We start from the raw sequence: 18,257 nt of genomic DNA on the forward strand, positions 1-18,257 counted from the left end.
AGCTGGCTCTCCACTTGCTCAGGGCCTCATACTCCTATGTGCATAGCAGTCAGCTGAGAGTAGTTTTATAATATGCAGATTTCTACACTCCTGCCCCACCCCCATCAGAGATCTGATGTGGCTCCTGGGAATTTGTATTTGTTACAGGTACCTGATATAATTCTCATGCACATAATCTTTGGACCTTTGAGAAAGATGACTTAGCTAGTGATTTCTCTCCTCTTTGTCCCCCTCCTCTTCCTCCTTCTAGAACACAGGTACTTGTAAGTCTGTTTCATTAGCTGTTAATAGCAAACTTCATCATAAAACTCTTTCCTCTGCACGAATGATTTCTGTGTTTCCCAGTGGATACGATTTCTGGTTTGGGAGGCAGAATGCCTGATTTATAGCACTGGATCCACCATCACCCATCAGTCAATCCATGTCCATACGTTGCATTTTCCTCCTCCTCTAAAATGGAAGTAATACTCCATGCCTTCTTTCCTTACAGATTTGTGTTCAAGATTAAATGTGAAAAAAGATATGAAAATGCTTTGTAAATTGTAAAGGATTTTACCAAAACTATTAAAGCAAGAAACTACATCTTAAAAACTCATCTGTTGAAATATTGGAGACAGATTCTTTTATAATGATGTTTTGCATCAGGGATTTTCAGTGGCTCTGCCAATGTTTCTGATCAAGCATATGTTTGAGGAGAGACAGTTGTGATCTCACTGCATTTTAAGTTGTGGCATCTCATCCCCACCCTATCCTATCCTACACAGATACGTTTAACAGCTTTGCAATGTAATTTCACAGATTCAGAAATTGAGGTCTTTCAGATTCCTTAATACAAATCCCAAAATTACCCTCCCTGTGTTTCCAGTGAAACCTCTTCCCTCCACACAGAATATAAAGTATCAGATACTAACAATAGAATATTAAAAGCCAAATGTGAAGCAATTACCCACAGCTTTGGAGAACAGTCCCACACACAGCTGGTGCCCAGTCAGAAGGCCTGTATCTGTCACCCACCATCCCTGCTACTCGTAGAATCAGAATGTCAGAGCTGCAAAGGATCTAACAGATTATCCTCCCCCTCGTTTAACAAATGAGGAAAGTGAGGCACGGGAAAGAAATTAAGCCACCCAGAGTCATACAACTGGAGGCTCAAAAGGCATTAGAACCCAAGTGCCTGTCTTCTGGTTTACTGCTGACATTGCTACACTCTGCTGATTCCTTTGCTGACTTAGTAGGGTGACCTTGTAGCTGGGAGTGAAAGGGGCTCCCCGAGTGTCAAAGCCATGTGCACTGAGCATGATCTGTTGCACCAGAAGGAGGTCTCTTGGAGTGTAGTATCATGCACCATAATTGTTTATTTTTTGTCTTGAATGAAGACCTAAAAGGAAGATGACACTAAACTTCCATTAGTGAACAATTATGTCAGTACAATTTTGTGAACAGTTATGTCAGGACAATAATGTAAACTGAGACTGTTATGGGCCAACCTGAACATAAGATCACCCTGTCATTATTCTCAAGGCCCCATATGCTCTGCTGAGAGGACAGTGGTTGTGAGCCCTCCATGGAGTTACAGGGTGGGCTATTGTCCTTTCTTCAAAGCTCCGTTGTCCAGGGCTATAATGGTGTAGCCTGAATAAAGAGGAGTGGCTTCAGGCATTGAATATCAATTATAGAGTATTTTCAGTCTTTGCTTGCATCTCTAGAAGAACCGTACGAGAAAGCCAATATAACCCTCAGGAAACACTTCTCAAAGAACCTCTTCCCCTCTCTCCAGTTGCTCTGGAGCCTTTCACACACTCCACTTTGTGGCTTCCTTCAGCCCTGATCTTCCAACTCTGTCCCCATCCTTGCTTCTCATTCTTTATTAAGTTTATTCACCTAGCCACTCTCTCCATGTCCTCCCTACTTTCCTCCTGCCTTCACAGGTTCTTTTTCTCATTTCCACCTAGTCTTTCCAGTTCTACGTCACAGAAAATACAAGATTCCGTACGGCAATGACTCTCCTTTAGTGGGCAGGAGGGCTTAGCAGGAAAGGGTCCTGTGTTAACATCCTGGTCACGTGGTGTTGCAAAGAAGGAGAAGCCATATCACACTGTAGGCTTCCGTTAGGTGGAACAGAAGTAATATGGACCCTGTACATATTCATTTCACCCTGGGGTCTGCCGTAGTGGGACAAGGAAATGCTAGAGACAGCAAGACCTGAACACTGGACCTTAGTGGTAGTTCTCAGGGTGATGAGTGACAATATAGCAGAACAATTGAGAGCACAGATTTAGGTATCAAAAATGACTTAAATATAAGGCCTGACCCTGCCATTGATTAACTGTGTACACTTGGGCAAATCATTTAAACTCTCTGAAACTCAGTTTCCTTGTATGTTAAATGGGTATAAAATACATGCGTGAATGAATGCTTATAATGCACTCATTATCCCAGTGCCTGGCACGCCAGTGCTGCACTAATGGGTGCCTGTTTTCATTGTTGCTAATAAAGACAGTAATAACAAATATGATACAAAGGGAATTTGGTCATTGAGAGATGAGAAATTCTTCTTTCCTTTTTTTCTTCGTCCTCCCTCCCTGCCTTCCTTCCTTTCTTTCTTTTCTCCTTTTCTTTCTTTCTTGCATTTATTCTTGTTTTCTGTTAACAGATATAGCCAATGAATAAGACAAATAAAAATATAAGTGAGCATTTAAAGACATGAGGGCACATCTTGAGTTATCTAGAGAGCTTACACTTTAAAATGACTTGTGGAAAGTCTGGAAGAAGGAATGTATAACCAAGGATGAATCAAAAGCTATGTTCAGAGCAAGTAACAAACCCAGAAATAGTTAGATCTCATTATTTAGGGAAGAAATCTTGCATATTCTGCTGCAATAAGAATAGACTTCCAACTGGAAAGAAGAGAACATTATGGGGAGAAAGTTGCTGTCCACGACTGATGGAAAGCATTTAACTGCCTCTGAGCCAAAAGGGGCCTAAAGGAATTGTTGCTAATACCTCTGAACGGTGCTCTTCTAGCACTGGGGAATAGGTGGAAGCTTAGAGACCAGTAAATATTGCCCCAATTCTTCAAAAATACCATAAAGCTAGACTCTAGAAACCATAGACCATAGCTTGAAATAAACCTTACCAAAATTCTGAGACATTTATTACACAAATAATTTGTGAGCAAGAGTCAATGTTGTTCCATTAAAAAAATACTTCGTGTCAAATAATTTCATTGTCTGCTAGGACAGATTTTCTGTTTGGCAGAGGCATTTTAGCAAGGCACTGTAGAAAGCCTAGCAGGGTGGATCCATTCTCAGGCACAGTGAGTGTTAAGTATTTGACTGTAAGGAAGCCTGTCGTGGTGTATCATGATGCTGTGTTTTAGCTGTGTCCTGTTCAACACTTTCTACCTTGACTGAAAATCTAGAAGGCAGACGGCACTAAACGGAAAGATCTAAGTAGCACTGTAGATGATTTGATCTTCCTGTGTGCTTGAAAAAAATCCTTAAAGTCTAGTAGGTGCTAAATAATCATATCTTGAATATTTAAATTGTTTTGATTTAGAATGATCTCAACAGACTAAAGTGATACCAAACCAGTATAATGAAGTTTAACTTGGACAAATGTAATGAACTGTATTTTGGCTCAGATAAATAAATGAATAAAGTCAATTGCACCAATGTAATGAAGAACCTCAGGAATCGACAGCTGTTGTGTCAAAAAAGATAAAAGTTGGCAACGAATTCAGTATAAGCCTGCAATTTATTACCATTGTTAGAATGAAATGAATTTGACCACATTTATATAAGTAAACTAAATTGGTAATGAAAAGCACATAATATAAGGCTCACTGTGAAGATTTGTGCTCTTTCCTGGTACCATAATTCAAAAGAGATCATCATACTATGAATTGTGTTCAGAGGACAGTGCTTGTGATGGAAAATAATCTGGAAACCATAGTGTAATAATGAACTATTAAGGAAGATAGGAATGTGTACCCTGGAGAAGAGAAAACGTGGGGGATATAATTAGTAGAGGGCAGAATTTTGAGTGGGCTTGGCAGGCTCCGTAGTTCCCTTGGGTAGAGGTTGCAGGGAGGCAGATTTTGGCTGAACAATAATAGGCTATTTTTTAATATCTAACATTGCTCAAAATGAATATGGGCTGGCCTGTCACTGGAGATTCCCAGGCAGAGGCCAAGCAACCACCCTCTGCATGGCACAAGAGGGTTCCTGCACTGGGTGGGCTCTTTCATAAGATGAGCCATGAAGTCTCTTCCAACTCTGAGGTTCTGTGATCTTCTCCTCTCTCTAGGGATGCAGTGGAGTGTGGTGGCCAATGGGAGAGTCAGTGCCACCCCCCAGCAACTGCTCATTTGGTGGCTGCTCAGCCCAGTGACACTTAGGCCCCTGGGACACTGACCCAGAAGACAGCCTTGCCTCCGAGAGAGGGCTCGGTCCCGAGCAGCTGCTCGTGCGTGACTGCACCCGGTGTTCTCCTCGCCCGAGGCCTTCCGTCCGCCTGTGCAGGCCCCCCAGCACCCTGGGCTTTTCCTCCGAGATTCCAGCAGGTGGCGCTCGAGGGAGCCGGGAGGCACGACGGCCTCCTAGTTCACTCTCCATTTCCCTCTTCCTGGAGTCTCCGCTCTTGTCTCCCAGTCCCTGGTGTCCCTGACGTGTTCTCCTTCCTGTGCCTGGTCTGTCTCTCTCGTGTCCCAAACACGATCGCTTGCCGTGTCCTATCTCAGTCATAGATGTCTCCAGATACGCCCTCGTTGCTGTGTCTGCTGGCAGACATTGTCAAAACGCATCCTCCCTGCCCCCGTCTCGGTCAGAGTTTGCTCCAAGAGCTCGTGTCACTTGCTCGGTCGCGTCCGTCGCAGCCCTGTTCACAGTACCCCAGTCCCTTCTTCATCCCGTTCTGACGCGCCCCCCTCCCTGTGTCTGGGTCCAACGTGCATCCTCTTGGCCAGCCCGTGACCGTCGCAGACTTTGCTCGCTCTTCCTTCTGGGCAGCGCCCGTCCTCTTCGGGACTCGCTCCGTCTGTTTTCCGTGGAGGACCCGGGGCAGGATCTGCCGGAGGAAAACGGTCTCCGCGGCAACCCTGGAGGGAAGCCGAAGACAGACAGCTTCTCCCCGGGGCCCGGCCGCAGGCTCTGGGATGCTCGCTCTCCTGTCGGTCTAGAACCGGACATCTTCTCCTACAGAGCCTTGGGCAGGGCTGGCGGCATCGTGGGTGTTTCTTAGTCTTCGGAATCTTCTCCGCAAGCTGAAGTCCACGGTGCCAGTTGAAAACCCTTCAGTCTGGCCTGGTTGCTGCAGAAGGAGAGAGCTGTTCACCTTGTGTGGGCTGTCAGGGGATCCCTGCGTACCCCGGGGGGAGGAGGCGGGACCCAGCCGTGCTGGGGGTGGGAGAGCAATGCTTGACTTGACGTCGGAGACCCAAGGTCCAGCCCTGGCTCTGCCCCTAATAAGCTGTGAATCTTGAACAATTCCCTTTCATCTCTGGACCTCCCTTTCTGTTTCTCTCGACTGAGGTTTGGACCAGGAGATCTCTAAGATTTATTTTTATCTCTAGGACCACAGGATGCTGCTATAGCTGTCTGCTACCTCGAAAAGCCGTGGCCTGCCTGCCTTTTGGCTCTGTTTCAAAGGAACCACCCTTCTCATTCGGGCATTCTAGACCCCTCACCTTGCGGGCTTTGCCCTCTAGATTAACGTGGATGTCTTTCTTTCAAAGCTGAGTCCATGGCTCTTGCCAACTACCCCAGAGCAAAGTTCCCAGGGAGGTAAATGCCGCTTCCCAGAGCCATGTGAAGTTCTAACTTTGATCTTGGCTGTGATTTGATAGCATCTCAGGACTATCTATCATGCTCTCTTTTTTCTGGCTACTTGGGATGTGTCAGTTATCATTTCCATTGTTGTTTACTTTAGTTCTGGAATCAAACCCAACAGGAAAGAGACTTTGGAATAAGGAAGAGAAGATTGCCCAAACTGTCCAAATACAAAAAAAAAAAAAAAAAAAAACAGAAAAAGAAAAAATTCTGTGTCTTGTGAAGGCTTAATTTTCTTGGGGAGAAAGTCCTGCCTAGGGAAAGGAAATAGCCTCTGAAAGAGAAATGTTACTTAGGACTCCTGAATGCCATTGAGAAATACCTCTCCATGCTGAAATGCTCCTTGTGTCGGCTGGGACTCACGCTGATCAGTGGAGCAGATTTGACTGGGAACCTATTCCTGTCAAATATGAAGAACGTTTATTTAAGTTGTAATTTGCACCCTGACTCTGTGGCTAGAGCAATCCCCTTGGATTTTCAAGTCATTGTTCCCCTGCCTTCTCTAGGCTCAGCAACCACCTTTCGGAGTCAAGTCCCCTTTTGAGGATGGTCTTTTCTAATGCAAAGAAGGGAGCAGCAAGCTTCTGAGCCTCACAGCTCTGGACTCCGGACCCAGTGATGAGATCTGGCCAATCTGCTATGCTGCCCATACACTCTACCCCCTGCCTCCGTGAGCACATCGGTGAGGAGGGGAACGGTGTAGACACAGCACGTGTGCTGAGTCAGTTACTAACTTACTGGGTGAATTGAACTAATGGCTAAATGTCTCTGGCCTCAGAGACAATCTCTCCTCCCTGCTTCACAAAGCTGTTGTGAAGACAAATAAGACAATTTTTGTGAAAACATTCTGTAAATCACAAAATGCCATTCTACATGTTTGTTATTATGTTGGACATTTTGGATTACTGTGGATGCGTCTGAGCATTCAAGGACTAAGGATTTATTCACCAAAAGGTGAACCAATTTAGAGAATGAGATTTCTATGTTGAAAAATAAGATCCGAGGACCACCCGTTGGGTACTGATTCTTCTAAATCTACCCCTCCTCATTCGGTCATTCCAGGTTGTCCAACACACAAATTTATACATTGCAAATACTTTCATTTAAAGGGATTTTATTGTTCTCAAAGTAAAGGAGTGGATGGGGAGAGTGAGGACCACAGGCTAATTTTGGTAAGAATGAACCTCACTTTTCATATAACTTCAAAGACACATGGAATAAATTCAAATTCTTGTCTGCCATGATAAAAAATGTATTAGGAGAAAAAAATACTGGGGACTTTGAAATCATCCCCATTTTATAAATTCAGTATATATAAATTCTATGAGAAAAATCAAACATGGACCAGACGACAAATGACCAGCTAACAAGAATATTACATAAAGGGTCTGCTAAGATACTGAACCAGATAACTTCTGAGATTTTTCCTGATCTGATGGTGTATGTAAATGATTGCTAATTATGGCTTAATGTTATTTTAGCTAACACCTTAGTTTTGTTTACATTTTTAATAAAGTAGAATTACAAATGGGGCCGCTCATACAGTTTACAATGCACTGAGTCCCCTTGTGTAATCAACACATAAAGTACACCTGTGCCCATTTTATAGACTGTGAAACCTAATTTTATAATTTCAAAGGATTATAAATTTGAATGATGGCTGTATCTTTGGCTTTATGAGATTATTAGGTATATCTATGATTTATTTGAAGTTAATGCTTTGAAGGTACCAGGACCCCCAATTCTAACTTTGTTTCCATTGAACGCACCCTTGGCTTTATGATTATCTACTTTTTGATGCAGTTCCCAGGAATGTGTTATGGAAAAAACAGGAGTCTATATAGATTTTTTAAATTCATAAATTCTATTTATTGATAAACATTGATAATTTATACATATGTTTGAGTGCATTCTGTACATGTTTATATAAATTATATATTAAGGAAAATCTTAAGTCCTAAAACTAATAACTGAATTTTGAATACACAATAAAAAAAAAATGCCAAAGTCAACCCCCATGCCTCAGTTCTATGGAGCTTCTCTGTAACCTCCAGGAGCCCTGGGCATTCCGCAGAAGCTATGGTTGTTCAAAGCTAGAGAATTTCCTGTCTCCAGTATCAGGTTCTCATCAAAGGAAAGCGAGAAGCCCAGGGTCCCTAGATCGTGTGATTCTATCTATCTGTCTGCCTGTCTGCTACCCTCTTCAAGGCCTCAAGCACAAGGACAGATCTCTGCCATGGTCACCCCCTAAGCAGAGGATGGGGATCTACCCAGCCACTCTCGGGGCACGAATCATGAGGAACCATTCAAGGCAGCGTGACAATGTATGTCCAGAGGTCTTGGATTGAGGTTATTAAGCACGTGCCTCTCTGCTGAAACTTTTTTAAATTTTTTTGGTGTCATGAACCACCCAGAGCCTGGAGTCCAGCCCTCTTAGGCCCAGATTATGTGTCAGTGAAGTCCAGGTCTTATCTCCTCTGAGAGTATGGCAGTACAAAGACCCCCGCTAGCAGTCAGGGAGAAGAGAGCTGGTCCAAGTCCTCTGTTCAACTCTTGGGCTCTCTGTCTTCTCATATATAAACTGCAGTTGACAAGGATTAGGTTTTCAAATCAGAATCCCTTTTTCATGCACGAACTTACATGGAATCCCCCTGTATACAAAGGTCAAACAGGATGGGAAATCGGTATGTCTGGATCCCCCATCTCTGCTCATTCCAATTCATATCCTGGAAGGAACTTTCTTGGGATCCTAAAGTCCTAAGCAGCTGGACAGGGAATGTCCTCTAAAGGTCTGTGATAGTGCTTGTTTTTCCCCCACTCCTGGTTTTTCCGAAGCAGTTTTCATAATACTGCTGTGAGCTCATTTTCGAGGTGACAACCCTTTCCTCAGAATCATATTTCCCACTTAGAAGATCTCTTCCTCCTGGAATGAAAATTTGAGGCTTCACCAGCTGGGAAGTGCCTGCTACATCCAGGCAGAGTACTAGACCCCGGAGACCTCCTGCGGAACAGTCTCCACACTAACCTAGCCTTGGGAAACTGTCTCCTTTCTTGCTCTCTTTCCAAATTGCCTGTTTTCACTTTGGAGCAGCCATCTCCAGACTCATCCAAGGGAGAAAAACTAGCATTGATTTGGCACTTACTGTGTGCTAGGTGGTTTCTGTTTGAAAATGGCTGAATTCTCTCAATAGCACCATAGCATTCAGAGAAACAGATATTTTTTGAACGCTAGCTATCAGCTGGGTCTGTTGCCACAGGTCTATTAATAAACAATACTTAAAAGGTCTCTGCTCTCTCTTTTTCATAACCAGAAAATGAACAGGGAGATATAGATACATGAATTAGACAAGTTTAGATGCTGACATGTGCTATAAAGAACATAAAACATAGAAACAGGCAAGGGGGTGTGTCAGCTGGGGTTGTTAGAAAAGGCTTAAAGGAGGAGGTGAACTCTGTGACCAGGGACAAGAATGCTTGATCTGGAAAACTATCGAGTCAGACAAAGGGAATGGCAAATATTAACACATGTGCACTGGGTCAGGAATGCACTTACCATGGCTGGCTGGAGCTCAGTGAATGTGGGAAGAGGGGTAGGAGTTGGGAGCAGAGAAGTAAAGATCAATAATGATTCCATAGCATTACATACCATTCACCAGTTACATGCTATGTGCCAGCGCCATTGGGAAGCATTTATGTGAGTTACCTTTTTTTTGAGACACAGTCTCACTCTGTCTCCTGGGCTAAAGTGCTGTGGCATCAGCCTACCTCACAGCAACCTCCAACTCCTGGGCTTAAGCAATCCTTCTGCCTCAGCCTCCTGAGTAGCTGGGAGTACAGGCGTGCGCCACCATGCCCAGCTAATTTTTTTCTGTATATTTTTAGTTGTCTGGCTAATTTCTTTCTACTTTTAGTAGAGATGGGGTCTCGCTCTTGCTCAGGCTGGTCACAAACTACTGACCTTGAGTGATCCTCCCTCCTCAGCCTCCCAGAGAGCTAGGATTACAGGCTGTGAGCCACTGGGCCCAGCCTCATGAGTTACCTTATTTAACACTGCAAGGTCGGTATCATTTTCCCATCATATGGATAAAGAAACCAAGCTGAACATCAGAGAAGTTAACCTAGAATTTTCCCAAGGACACAGAGATTATTTGGAGCTGGAAATGCAGCCCAGGCCCTGCCAAGGCAAGCCTTTCCCCCAGCATTATTTACTGAGGGGGACTTGATCCACCTGGAGCCTGTTTTCTTGGCAGCAAGAACCACCCTTGAAACGGATAGATTCTCTTCTCCCCTTCTCCTCCCCTCTTTCTCTATGGAGTGTTGGCTGTCTGTACACGAAGATGTATTTATGCAGTAATTCCTCATTGATTTTAGGTTTGCTAATTCCAAATAACGTCTAACTGGAAGGAAGGACTGATTTTTGGCCAGCCAGAAAGTGGTTTCCTATTAAAACTACTCATTTTATCAGAAATAAGGGGAAATCAATCTAGTCACGGAATCAGTAGGTTTCTCATGAATTTCCTTATCTACATCCTTAGTGACATCATCCTGCTTCAATGGACTTTATCTGTCATCTGGCCTGGGGCATGAATCTGTTAAACACAACTTTGAGCATGCTATTTCCTGGATCAAAATTCCTGGAGGACTCCTCACTGTCTACCAATAATTTTTCTAAGTCTACCTCCAGCTTTTCCTCTTTATCTCTGCAAAGCAAACAATGTGCTGTGTGCACCACTCACTTTTTCTTTACATTTTCCCATTCTGGCTACTGGTCCTGCTGTTCTTCCCATGGCGCAGGCTTTCTCCGGCATCTCTTAGGAGGTCCATTTCAAATGCCACCTTCTACTTGAAGTCTTTTTCAGCCTCCAGGACAGCATGAGGTTTTTGACCTATTCCAAACCCCAAACACATTATGTGCTCTTCTCTGATGACATTTTGATATGCTTTTCAGCGTGGTTCATTAATTATGCCCTTTCTGAGCTCCCCTACCAGATTTTGAGCTCCTTTAGAATGGTCACCAGTTGTTATTGTTCATCTTTTTTTTTATTCTTTTCTAGTGCCCAACACAGGTTTTTGTGCATTGCAGCTATCCAGTAAATTCATTGAATTCACTTGTTTAGAAGAATTCAGTGCTTTTCATTTTTAACAGCATCTCCACGGCACCATCCCCCTGGACTCTTTCAGCCCCAAATCTCACTGCTGCTCTGCCATTAATACTCCCCCCACTGCAAAAGCTGCAGCCTTCTGATAAGAGGAAAATCTTTCTGTGACAGTTTTGAATAAAATCAAGATGTTTATCATATTTCTTGCAAGTAGCAAAAGGATTAGAGTTTCAAAATACCATTATTTCCCTGATTTATAGTAAGTTTTACTTTCTTTTTGGTTCATTCTATTGAAAAAGAACTTGAACTTAAAGTTTCGTATTTATAGGATGCAGTGATGAATCAGACTGAAGTCATGTCAGTTACTTGACATTGTAGGCTACTAGAGGACATTGACCACCATTTCACCAGTAATGGCATTTATTGAGACAGCGTGGAGGGAAGGGAGGGTGGACCAGGCTGTGGAGGTAGAATGGACATGGCAAGAGTTACTCAGGCTAGGGTCTAACAGAGCATGTTCAAAAGATGTCAGAAAATGTATTTCCACACATCCTTACTAACTTGTGGTATGACAGGGCACATCCCTGCCCCTTTCTGCCTTAAGTTTTGCCACCTGTAAATTGAGAAACTTTGGTTATGAGCTTGGGCTTTGGCATTAAATGACAGGAGCTGAGATCTAGGCTCTACCAATTATTGATTGTGTGACACAAACAACTTCCTTAACCCTCTGAGCCTCAGTGTCTTCTTTGCAAAGGAATAATGCTCACACATTCCCCAACCAGGGTGTTGTACTGAGGCTTCGGTGGGTTAAAGCGGACAAACAGTGGTGCACAGTCTCTGGCATGCAGTAAACTCTCACTGAAGTGTGGCCGTTAAGTTCAGAAGCAGTAGGCAGGGTCGCATGGAAAGTGTTGAAAAACCAGGAGCAGGGAAATCGTAGAAGTGGCAGGCAGTGATTGTTTCTATGCCAGTTGTCTAATCTGAAAAGGGGCAGGCGAAGAAGACTACTGAGGAGATGATGGAGATGGCGGGGGATTTGGCTACAGAGGTAGAGAAGAAAGATACACACAATGTGTATGGGCGGGAAATGCAGTCTGGATGTCATTCAGTGTCTTGTTATGGAGCATCTGAAACGTCCCTTGATCTTCTCCAATTCATGTGTCTTATAAACGAGTCACATTTCACCTCCTAAGAGGGTAAAATGATGCAACTTTATTGAGCAGCTAAGATATTAATATATCTGCTTTACATATCATGTAATTCTCAAAACAAGTCTTTACTGGCTTGAATCCCAGCTTCTCAACTTGCCAATTTTGTTTCTTTGGGCAAGTTAATTTCTCTGCATTTCAGTTTCTTCATTGGTAAAAATAGAGGTGTTAATACTACCTAACTCATGAGGTTGTATAATTTAAATAAAATTTTGTCTATCATAGCAATTAGAACACTGCCAGGAAGATAATTGGTAGTTTCTATTATTATTTTTGTTATTATTTTATAGAACACCCATTTTATGGATAAGTCAAATGAGGCTTAAGGAGACAATGTTTCTGACCCCAGGTCCTACAAGTAATAATGAGAGAGCCAGGATACAGACCTAGATTTGCCTACCTTAAGAACCCATACTGTATTTTTCTGCCCGCCTAGAAGGTGAGAGACAGACACAATAACATCAAACTTTGAAGATATCCTCCCTCTGAAATTAGAAGACATTTTATAATATGTGTGGGTAGCCTGGTAGCCTGGATGAATAGTCATTTAAGTTGGTCTGGAGCCTTGAATGAAAGGGTAGAGGTTACCTATCTTTTTAAAAACTTGGTTGAGATCAGATAATTTAATTTCAATTGAGTCTTTTTCAGTATTGAATGGCATTAGGTGGTTACGTCATTTCATTCCATCCTTGGTCCCTTGAATTAGCATGGTAACTATTAGTATATGGTCTCTTGTCAACAGGATCCAAATGGGGGCCCATATGCCACTGCTTAGTGACGGCATTCCTGGCCATAACATAGACCACCACCCCTCTCCACTCCATGTTCTTCTCCAAAGCCTTATAGCAATCTCTCTTCATCATCCTTGGGGACTTGCCACTGGGGAACCTGTGAGTCATCAGTTACTAAGGCTTTGCGAAAGGGAACTCGAGCCAGGGTTTCATGATTTGAAGTGAAAAGCCCCTGGCTGGCTGAGCTGAGGCACCGTTTCTGGTGGGACCTCTTGTCCCAGCGGGCTAGAGAGTGGGCAGTCAAGGGGTGTGAGTCAGTGGAAGGAATTACGAGACAGTAGTCTTATCAGGGTCACCCTTATCGCCACATCTCCTCCCCTCAACACAGAGCCTTCTGGAAACACTGAACTTGTTAAGACTAAAAGGTCAAAATCATTCTTGAATTCTGTCTCATTTAATAATAGCCTTCATAGTGGAGAGCAGTCGCTATTTATTCCCCAATTTCCTGGCATTTCTTTGCTAATTCAGACTTTTCTATTGCAGCTGTTGGTTTCACTGTGGTACCCTGAATGATGGGGGAAAAAAAAAAAAAAAACCATGAATTCTGGTTTCACCTTGCTTTTTGCCACTCACCAGCTCAGTAACGTCTGTCAAGGCTCAAAGTTCTTCTTCACGATCTCAAATTTCTCATGAAACAAACGGCCCTAGACACCTCACCAAATTTCATTCATTCGCTTGACAAATGTTTTTGTGCTGTTAGAAGAGAGATACATAAATCAGTTTTGCTCAATGGCTGTTGATGGCTTCTACGTTAATAGATGGGAAAAAGTACAGTCACAAAAATCAGAAAGCTAGGCAAAAAGTGATGAGTCCAAGGAGGCTCATGAAGACACTGTATTGTAAAATGTGTAGGACTGGGCAACAATTCAAAATATCACTATCATCATTATTATTTGTCTAATGTTCCAGGTGGGAAGTCATCTCTGATTTCTGTAGCTTACAAGTCTCTTTCAATTAGTCTCCAAATTCTCTTACTTTGCAATGACTTATCTGGTCTCTCTGGTTTCACTGCCACCTCTCAGAGCTTGTTGCCCATCACTTCACACGAGGACAACTGCCACTACCTTCTACCTCTTTTCCCTTTACACCTGTACACACTGTCAGGTTGATCTGTTTTTAAAATAACACACACAACAGATAACAAAAAGAAAAACTAAAGTAACACCCTCCCTAAAATTTTCCATATTCAACAGCTCAAGAACTTTCCGTGGTTCCCTGTTGCTCATCGGTATTCTACACCCACAGCACAGCGCTCAGTTCAGAGTAGAATGAGTAAAACTGGGCCAACTCCCACTTCCTTTTCCAGCTGTCAAGCCATATGTGATGTCTCCCTGCTTGGCTGCAGCCCACTAACCAGTTGAAGCTAAGGCCGAGTTTGTGGACTACCTTGTCTGTGAAACCTAATCCAGCCCACCCTGATCTATTTAATACATTTTCCACAGGACCTAGTTCCCAAGGGCAGCAAGCACAATCTCCATGGAAGCTCTCAGGCCCACACACAAAAGAGACACATCCAAATTAGCTATCTCAACATAAAACTAACCAATGCCACTAATACCAACATTGCCACCACCAATAACAAACAGTATAAGGTGAAAATTGCCCTTTAATTGACAAATACACTGATTCCATCTAGACAGCATGTCCCAGGAGATAATAGAAATGGAACAACGTTTTTATCATCTCAGGAATGTAAGGAGGCCGGGTGCAGTGGCTCACGCCTGTAATCCTAGCACTCTGGGAGGCCGAGGCGGGTGGATTGTTTGAGCTCAGGAGTTCGAGACCAGCCTGAGCAAGAGCAAGACCCCGTCTCTACTAAAAAAAATAGAAAGAAATTATCTGGCCAACTAAAATATATATATAGAAAAAATTAGCCAGGCATGGTGGCACATGCCTGTAGTCCCAGCTACTCGGGAGGCTGAGGCAGGAGGATCACTTGAGCCCAGGAGTTTGAGGTTGCTGTGAGCTAGGCTGACGCCACGGCACTCACTCTAGCCCAGACAACAGAGTGAGACTCTGTCTCAAAAAAAAAAAAAAGGAATGTAAGGAATAATTGCAATTGATTTCATCATTCTGCTTATCCTCATTTAAATTAATTTGTATTAAATACCCACTGTGTGGCAGGTAAAAAATAATATTTCTGCACATAACATCTTTTTTTCCTCCAAATAGTTCTATGGAAATTATTTCATAAATTGTTACCAATTCCCTATAACTTAAATTAAGGAATATTTATTGTCTTCACTTGCACATTCAAATGCAAGGTCCAGAAGAATCCGGGCAAATGGCTGAGATTTTGGGGAATGATTGAATTCTATCAGAAATCAGAATTATTTCACTCCATAGAAATTATTTATTATATGTCTTGTATGTATCAGGCACTGTGCTAGGCATTGAGTCTGCTCATTTTCAGCCTTCGACCTTGTCCCCAAGTCTGTTCTAAGAGGAAAAAGTATATTCGGTTTAGAAATCCACTGTGTCAAAAGTACAGTATCTCTAACTCAGTGATAATATCTTATATTTCATTTTTTATTTTTTTCTGTAGCCTCAAGCCTAAAATACTTACATCTAGTTCTTTATAAGAAAAGTTTGCCAACTCTAAAAAAAGGTTGGCAACTCCTGTTCTACAGTCAGACTGCTTGTGTTGGAATCCTTGTGGCCTCTTACCAGCAACATGATCTTGAGCAAATTACCCAACTTTTGTAATTAATTTTCCTTATATGTCAAGTGGAGATGATAATCGTACCGATTTCACATGGTGTAAGGCTACATGTGTTAATATGCATAAAATGCGGAGGCTAGAGTCGTATATGGGCAACATTTAAGAAATGTTAGCTACTCTTATTAATACATTATTATCATCATCACTAGTTCTTCAAAAGACATTTGTGAGTATTAAATGAGACAGTGCACATCAAACACTTAGGACAGTATCCTTCTTGTAGGTACTCAATAAATGTCAGCTGTCATTGTTTTTGTCATCACCATCACAGTCATCATCATCATGATTAACATTTTCAAAGCTCTTTCACATCCATCATCTCATTAGAAGCTCCCAACAACCCAGTGGTTGGTGTAATGATATTCCTATAATAGCTAAGAAACTGAAGCTCAAAGAAGTGAAGAGATAGACACCAAGCCAGGAAGAGGCGGAACGTGGAGTAGCGCCAGAGACTTCACATTCTGGACCAGCGTGTCCTCTCTCCACACCATGCTGCCTCTCCATCAAAATATCTGAGGATCTGTTGTTTGTTAGTTTTCTCCAAATGATACGCTTTGAGTCCTGGGAGCCTGACAAGGCAGGCAAACATGACTGTGCTCCTCCCTGGCAGTATTCTGCAGACAGGAAGCTGGGATAATTGGATTCCAGCCATTTAGTCTCAGGACTGCATTTGTAACCAGCCAACTGCCGATGACCAAACCTAATGGAACAAGCCCTGACCAAACAAACACAGCCCCCCTGTAGGAACTTATTGTTTATGCTGCAGAGAAAGATTCATCAACAGCAGCCAACAGCCTTCTAATGGTGCTGACCCAGGGCAGAGCCAGCTGCAGAATGTGCCAGACCTCAGCCTGCCACCAGGGACAAGCAGAGGTGCCTGGAGTAGGGAAATGTCCGGGTGGTGAGCCAGGACGTTTCTGACAGTGGAGCTGGTGGGGTCAGGTCAGAACTGTTATTTAATTTGATTTGGGCCAAAGACAATGGCAAGACTCATTTGAGCAAAACGTACGCTCAAAGTGATGCTTAAAGAAAACTGTTAGGATCACAGTGGTATAGCATGAGAGTGAGTTTTATATAAAAACAGCTAACATTTCAAAGTTAGTTTATGAAAGGAGTCATTATATCCACATATTACCCTGTCATTTCATGTAGTACTTAAACCAGCTTTAGCTTAGATTTTTTTCTAAAGCAATAGACTCCATTGTTGAGCAGTATGTAAATTTGTGTTCCCTGATATTGTTGCTGTGAAAATAATGAAAATCACCTCCTTTAAGAAGCCTCAACGTTGTCCCTGATGTGGAGGACAGAATAAATGAAGCACACTTTGTACATAGGGATTTGCCAAGGTAAACAAATGGCTTCTGACTCTGATGATGAAAATAAGTTTTGCTTAGAAACAGCTCTTGGACCAACTGTCATCCAGGAGACACTGAGCTCTCAGTGTGAGGAAGAGGATGAGATGACCTCCCTGTCCTGGAAGATACCCCTATGGGTCCATTGGTTCTTCCTCACACCTGCTGCCAGGTAGTGGGCTAACCAACAGCCAAACCCTGGCCATCACTATCCAAACAATAGCCACGCCAGCAGTCACCTGTGCTGCCTCCAGGGTCTGGAACCTCCTCAGCTCTGTCCCAGGCTGACAGACTAAGGTCCTGCCTATACCAAACATGTCTGAACTTAAGAAAGGTAAACCGACCTGTTGGCATAGGCTACTGTGGTCATTTAAAGTTCTCTACATCGTGCAGGAATGGGAAGGGGATGTGTAACACCCCTTTTCTGTTCAAATTCTGTTCACAATACCAACCTCATGGGTTTGTGGTGAGTAGAAAATAGAATACTACTAATACGGGGCAAAGGGCTTTGTAAAATCATGGTTTGCAATGCAAATGTAAGTGATAATCTCTGTATATAAAAACATAAAAGGTTCAACTAGGTGTAGTTTTACATGATAATTCCAGCCAGTGAAAACGCAAACAGCCAGAAGTCCCAGGAAAACTATACTGTTAATTCAGGAAGGCTGACATGAGCAGGAGACTGTGGATAAGGCATGTTATACAAATTATACAGTTTCTGAAAGTCTAAATTTTTATTTTATATTAATACTTTAAATTTCATCTATCTACATGTTGTACTCTCAGAAGTCCAGTCATTATACTCTTTAAGGGTTTTATATCCAAGAAAAACAACATCATTACTTGGATTTAAGAGGAAATATGTAAGTAGGTAAAAGTTGTTAGAATTATAATTAAATAATTAAGGTCCAATAAAATAGCGTATATATACCAAGTATTAATGGTTTGTAATGATTTATAATAATATTACCCCATGAGTAATCCCAGCCCCATAGAAATATTCTCGACCACTTAATTGTGGGAAATAGAGAGTGAAGGAGAGGTCTCAGCTACCATTTATGCACTAAAACTCAACAAGGCTCCTGCTGTCTGAGTGAATGGGTCCTTATTGCTTTGAAGTCTATGCCATGCAGATACCTAGATAGTTAAATCTTCAACTGGTAATCCAGAGCCTATTGAAAGTTTCTAAGTTTATTTTTTAGATTTTCACACTAGCATATGAATTATTGAAATTGGAAATTTTCATCCAATAGACAT

General features: G+C 42.5%; 1 protein-coding gene across 4 annotated transcripts in view; it reads left to right on the plus strand.

The window, feature by feature from the left end:
• The window catches only part of HTR4 (5-hydroxytryptamine receptor 4), a 127,425-nt gene that overhangs the window by 98,514 nt on the left and 10,654 nt on the right, over positions 1-18,257 (plus strand). Inside the window, exon 6 of one of the 4 annotated variants that reach the window (XM_069484389.1) lies at positions 10,818-10,933. The exons of 2 other annotated variants lie outside the window; for them this stretch is intronic. In XM_069484389.1, coding sequence (XP_069340490.1) covers positions 10,818-10,824 — 7 coding nt within the window. In that variant the 3' untranslated portion in view covers positions 10,825-10,933. Of the gene's footprint in view, positions 1-5,928; positions 6,100-10,817; positions 10,934-18,257 lie in introns of those variants that run through there. One more of the 4 variants, XM_069484388.1, reaches the window with a different exon arrangement.

The sequence above is a fragment of the Eulemur rufifrons genome, chromosome 10, assembly GCF_041146395.1.
Source record: "Eulemur rufifrons isolate Redbay chromosome 10, OSU_ERuf_1, whole genome shotgun sequence".
In the NCBI taxonomy this organism is placed as follows: domain Eukaryota; kingdom Metazoa; phylum Chordata; class Mammalia; order Primates; family Lemuridae; genus Eulemur; species Eulemur rufifrons.